This window comes from Babylonia areolata, chromosome 26, assembly GCF_041734735.1.
Source record: "Babylonia areolata isolate BAREFJ2019XMU chromosome 26, ASM4173473v1, whole genome shotgun sequence".
NCBI lineage: Eukaryota > Metazoa > Mollusca > Gastropoda > Neogastropoda > Buccinidae > Babylonia > Babylonia areolata.
This window is the reverse complement of record NC_134901.1, coordinates 14,828,802-14,834,905: the sequence shown is the minus strand read 5'-3', so window position 1 is coordinate 14,834,905 and position 6,104 is coordinate 14,828,802. Positions and strand designations below refer to the sequence as shown.

Sequence of the window (6,104 nt, the reverse complement as noted above, 5' to 3'; positions counted from 1 at the left end):
CTTTGTATAAGTATAAATGGAAACGGTTGATACGTAAACAAACAAGAAAACAACAACAGGAATATGATCTAAAATATCAACAACGATGATAATGATACTGACGGTGATAATAATGATAATGATGATGGTGATAACAACAGCAAGAACATGATCTAAAATATCAGCAACGATGATAATGATACTGATTGTGATAATAATGACAATGATGATGATGACGATAGTGATGACAAGAAGAAGAATAACATCAATGTGATCATGGTAACGATGGTACTAGCACAGCACAGTACAAAGGCAACAACCTTAATTTCCAAAATGCAATGGACCACAGCTTGATATAACGCTAACACGAACATGGCAGACAAAGAGAGAGAGAGAGAGAGAGAGAGAGAGAGAGACAGACAGACAGTCAGGGGGACACACACACACACACACACAAGGAGAGAGACATACAGACACACACACACACACACACAGAAACAGAGACACACACACACACACACACACACATTTAAACATCGAACGAGGAAGATATGCAAACATTCCCAGAGAAGAGAGGTTATGTGCTATATGTGAAGTTGTTGAAGATGAATTGCATTTCTTAGATTCGTGTATCTTATTTCATAATTTGCGAAGCCATCTAATCACTACTATACAGCAGTATGATCATCAATCAAATGTGATCTCTAGAAATATACAAAACAATATACTAAAACCAAGTGATTTATTCACCTGCGATGACTGTCAAAAAACACTTGCCAACTATGTATTTCAGTGCATGCGTATTAGATGACCGTTTATTTCTTTGTTCCCTTTGTTCTTTGTTGTGTCTATTAATCCTTCGGGATTTTATGACAATAAATGAAGTCAAGTCAAGTCAAGTCAAGTCAAGTCACACAAGGAGAGAGAGAGACAGACAGACACACACACACACACACACACGCACACACACACACACACACACAGACACAGACACACACACACAGAAAGACAAAGGACACAGAGAAAGAAAGAAAGACAGTGGTGTATATAAAAAAAAGGAAAAAAAAGAGAGAGACACAGACCGATACAGAGACGAATACACAGAAGAACATGTGCATGCAAAAATAAACAAGAGGACAAAATTACTATACAAGTTGAACCGTGCCACCCAGTAACAGCATCACTCGGACACAGGGAGAACTCACAGTAAAATAACAAACCACGTCACGCCACATCACACCACACAATATCACGGGTTCAGAACACCCAAAACGTGCCCTGACAAGAGATTACCCAAATCACAAAACGATAGGGAAAAAGAAAATATATTGCTCTGTTTCTCGTACTTGTACATGGTTCCCCCCCACCCCCATCCATCAACTCTGACCTCCCAAGACTTTTGTTTGATTTCTACCGTGAAAACACACACACACACACGCACACACACATGCACACACACACACACACACGTCTTCCTATCTGAACTCGCAAGTAAAAGACACCGACCAAACTCATTCAATATCCCCCTGTCAACACGCCTCAATGTCTAAAAGGCACTGTTCAACACTGCTGTTAATTCTCTCTCTCTCTCTCTCTCTCTGTGTGTGTGTGTGTGTGTGTGTGTGTGTGTGTGTGTGTGTGTGTGCAGGCCAACTTCTGTTTCACAGATATGAATCAAAACTGTTATCTCCCTTTCTTGAAGTTATCTCCCTGAAACTTTCTGATCACCGTCTCCCCCATTCTTCACCCCCTCACTTCCCTCCCTTTCAAACACTCCTACCAAACTTCCCTCCCTTTCAAACACTCCTCCCTTTCAAACACTCCTACCAAACTTCCCTCCCTTTCAAACACTCCTACAAAACTTCCCTCCCTTTCAAACACTCCCACCAAACTTCTACCAAACTTCGCTCCCTTTCAAACACTCCCACCAAACTTCCCTCCCTTTCAAACACTCCCACCAAACTTCCCTCCCTTTCAAACACTCCTACCAAACTTCGCTCCCTTTCAAACACTCCCACCAAACTTCCCTCCCTTTCAAACACTCCCACCAAACTTCCCTCCCTTTCAAACACTCCCACCAAACTTCCCTCCCTTTCAAACACTCCCACCAAACTTCTACCAAACTTCGCTCCCTTTCAAACACTCCTAGCAAACTTCCCTCCCTTTCAAACACTCCTAGCAAACTTCCCTCCCTTTCAAACACTCCTACCAAACTTCCCTCCCTTTCAAACACTCTACCAAACTTCCCTCCCTTTCAAACACTCCTACCAAACTTCCCTCCCTTTCAAACACTCCTACCAAACTTCGCTCCCTTTCAAACACTCCTCCCTTTCAAACACTCCTACCAAACTTCCCTCCCTTTCAAACACTCCTCCCTTTCAAACACTCCTACCAAACTTCCCTCCCTTTCAAACACTCCTACCAAACTTCCCTCCCTTTCAAACCCTTTCAAACACTCCTACCAAACTTCGCTCCCTTTCAAACACTCCTACCAAACTTCGCTCCCTTTCAAACACTCCTCCCTTTCAAACACTCCTACCAAACTTCGCTCCCTTTCAAACACTCCTCCCTTTCAAACACTCCTACCAAACTTCCCTCCCTTTCAAACACTCCTTCCCTCCCTTTCAAACACTCCTACCAAACTTCCCTCCCTTTCAAACACTCCTCCCTTTCAAACACTCCTACCAAACTTCCCTCCCTTTCAAACACTCCTCCCTTTCAAACACTCCTACCAAACTTCCCTCCCTTTCAAACACTCCTACCAAACTTCCCTCCCTTTCAAACACTCCTCCCTTTCAAACACTCCTACCAAACTTCCCTCCCTTTCAAACACTCCTCCCTTTCAAACACTCCTACCAAACTTCCCTCCCTTTCAAACACTCCTCCCTTTCAAACACTCCTACCAAACTTCGCTCCCTTTCAAACACTCCTCCCTTTCAAACACTCCTACCAAACTTCCCTCCCTTTCAAACACTCCTTCCCTCCCTTTCAAACACTCCTACCAAACTTCCCTCCCTGTCAAACACTCCCACCAAACTTCCCTCCCTTTCAAACACTCCTACCAAACTTCCCTCCCTTTCAAACCCTTTCAAACACTCCTACCAAACTTCGCTCCCTCCAGCACTTCTGTCTGAAAAAGAACAAACGTCGTTTGCAAACATCGAATTCTCTCTCTTCGTGGACATCATCCAGACTATTTCCTCCCTGAAGAATCCCACCAACCCGTTCATTAGGACAGGGTAGGATAAAATAAACGGAAAGGTCGCCATCCAACACGTCGGTAAACTAAAAACTGCCACACAGATCTCTGGTTGGCTGTTGAAAATCACTGCCGTAACGAAAGTTTTCGTACGTTGACTCGTCAAACAGAGCAAGTAAACATGTGACATAATTGTTATAATCATTTCCCGAACACACATAATTATAAAATATGTCGATTCCCGCGTCCTCATACACACACACGCGCGCGCGCGCGCGCGCGCGCGCACGCACTCACTCACGAGGCACAAGTTTTCAAAGTATGCTTCATAATGCCTCGATAATAATCGTAAACACGAGAGATACATATTTACATTTTTATCACAACCTCCCATGCACCCGAGAAAAAAAAATGCTGAGCATGATTGTGGGAGGAAACAAAATCACCGAACAGTTGACTGAAAGGCATCCCAAATCATCTGTTAAGGAGTGAAAAAAAAAAAAAAAAAAAAAAAAAAATCCCTCATTCATTCATTCATTCATCCAACCATTATCAAACGTATCGTATCAATTTATATCTTTTGAGGGTGACGGAAACCAAATTTGACCTCCAAAACAAGACGACAGCAGCTGATGATACGTACACAGTATTGCCGATTGACAGCATTAAAACGCATTTGATCTTCTCCCCGTTATTTCTCACATGTTCATACGCTCTCACACAAACGCTGACGCGCGCAGACCTCGCGCACGCGTACACACACACACACACACACACACACGCACGCACGCACACATGATGCACATGTATAAAAGAACACGTGCGTACATACAATTGACCACACTTCCCCTCTACCCCCTCCACTTCATAAACACACGTGCACACGTGTGCAGAATATTGGTGTGTACCTTTGTGTAACCCTCACTGAGACAGACAGAGGGAGAGAGAACTGGGTCAGAGAAAGACGAGGAGACAGGAAGGCGGAGACAGACAGAGACAGAGACACAGAGAGAGCCAGACTGCGAGAGACAAACAGAGATAGAGACAGACAGACAAACAGAGATAGAGACAGACAAACAGAGACAGACAGAGACAGAGACAGACAGACAGACAGAGAGCCAGCGATAGACAGACAGCGAGAGACAGAAAGAGATAGACAGAGACAGAGACAGACAGACGGAGACAGAGAGAGGGAGACAGAGACAGAGACAAAGACAGAGAGACAGCCAGAGACAGACAGAGAGACAATGAGAGACTAAGCGAGGATGAGAAAGGAATGTGGTTAAAACATCCAAACCAACCTCCTAACGATAGAAAAAAAACACACCAACAAACAAACAAAAAAACAAACACGTACGTGATTTAACGAGAACATTGCACAGGGAAGAAAAGGGGGAATGAATTTATGACAAATCACCTGTAAGTAGATAGATACGAGCGGTAACTTTCATTCACTAAAATAGAGACATATATAAAAACATTCCGGTTTCAAAATCATGACCTGCATCTGTGAATTCATCACAGAAATAAGCACAAAATAGAAATAACACTTTAAAATATCACGACAGGCAATAGAACGAATGATAAATGTAATCCAAGATCAAAAAATATTATATTTACATTGAGATACGGGTTTCCAGTATGTACACAAACAAATTAAGTCACACGCGAATATTTTCTTCAGAAAAAAAAACGCAGAAAAGTTTTGGGTATTTGTGTGGGACACCCGTCACACATCACGTCATCAGGTTTTAAAACACAGACGTCATATTTTTCAACTTGTCGTCATACAAATTACTTGTGAGGCAATAACCAAAGAACTTTTCTTTTCTTCTTCTTGACTGTTTTTTGTTTGTTTGTTTGTTTGTTTTTCACAATCGTTCTCCAACACACTCATCAGCCCAATTCGCCGTCACGCCCGCACCACCGTTCCTCTCACCCACACCACCACCACCACCACCACAGGGGTCCCTCAACTCCACTCTGACGTCAAAATGCGGGCGGGAGGCGGCCGCCGCGGCGTCAAACGACACGTCATCAAAGGGGCTGACGTCATAGCTGAAGCGCTTGGACAGGTGACGAGGCGACACAGCGGAGGGTGCGGGCTCTGACCGCCTCCTCACGCCGCCGGTGATGGTGGTGGCGCCAGGCTGGGGGCTGTCACAGTGGGTTGTCTGGGGGCAGGAGGATGTCTGATGCAGCAGGTCCCGGGGGCCGTGACTGCCCGGGGAGGAGTCACGCTGGGCCCTGGGCGCCTTCCCCTCCTCGGGGATCTCCCGCAGCTTCAGGCTGGTCCCCCGCTGACGTAACGAGGACGGGCGGGAGCCGCCGCCTCCTCCTCCTCCCCCCCCTCCTCTGGTGACGCCGACGTCACCCGTGACCCCTGACCCCGTGACCTCGGAGGCCGGGAGGGGGAAGGAGAGGTGGTGGTAGAGGGGCGGGTCCGGAAGGCCTGCCAAGGCGGGGCTGTTGTAGCGCGAGTCACGAGCGGACGGGGAGGAGAAGCTGGCAGGGGAGAGCTGTTCTTCTCCAAGCTGGTCGTCCGGAGCTTCTACTACCTCTTCTTCCTCCTCTTCTTCTTCTTCCTCGGGCTTCCTGACCTCACATCCACCACCACCACCACCTCCACCTGCTCCTGCTCCTCCTCCTCCGCCCTCTCCTCCTCCTCGGTCTTCGTGGGGGAGGGAGGGGTGTGTGGGCGGGAGGGCGTGCTGGTGGGCGAGGCAGTGGAGGAGGGCCTCTTGCTGCTTGATGGCCTGCTCCAGGCGCAGGGTGAGCAGGTCCATGCGCTGCGCCTCGCCGTGGGAGCGGGCCTGGTGAGTGGACATCTGGTTCAGCATCTCGTAGCGGAAACTGCTGATGTCCTGCTTCAGCTCGTCAAGATCCGCTGGGTTCAGAGACAGAGACAGCACCACCAGACCATAAC

At 46.7% G+C, this 6,104-nt stretch overlaps 1 protein-coding gene across 4 annotated transcripts in view; it reads right to left on the bottom strand.

Annotated features, from left to right (window-relative positions):
* Positions 1 to 3,056: 3,056 nt before the first annotated feature.
* The window catches only part of LOC143300644 (short transient receptor potential channel 7-like), a 326,126-nt gene continuing 323,078 nt past the window's right edge, over positions 3,057 to 6,104 (bottom strand). For all 4 annotated transcript variants that reach the window (XM_076614460.1, XM_076614461.1, XM_076614463.1 and 1 more), the window contains exon 17: positions 3,057 to 6,065. In XM_076614460.1, coding sequence (XP_076470575.1) covers positions 5,050 to 6,065 — 1,016 coding nt within the window. In that variant the 3' untranslated portion in view covers positions 3,057 to 5,049. The remainder of the gene's footprint in view (positions 6,066 to 6,104) is intronic.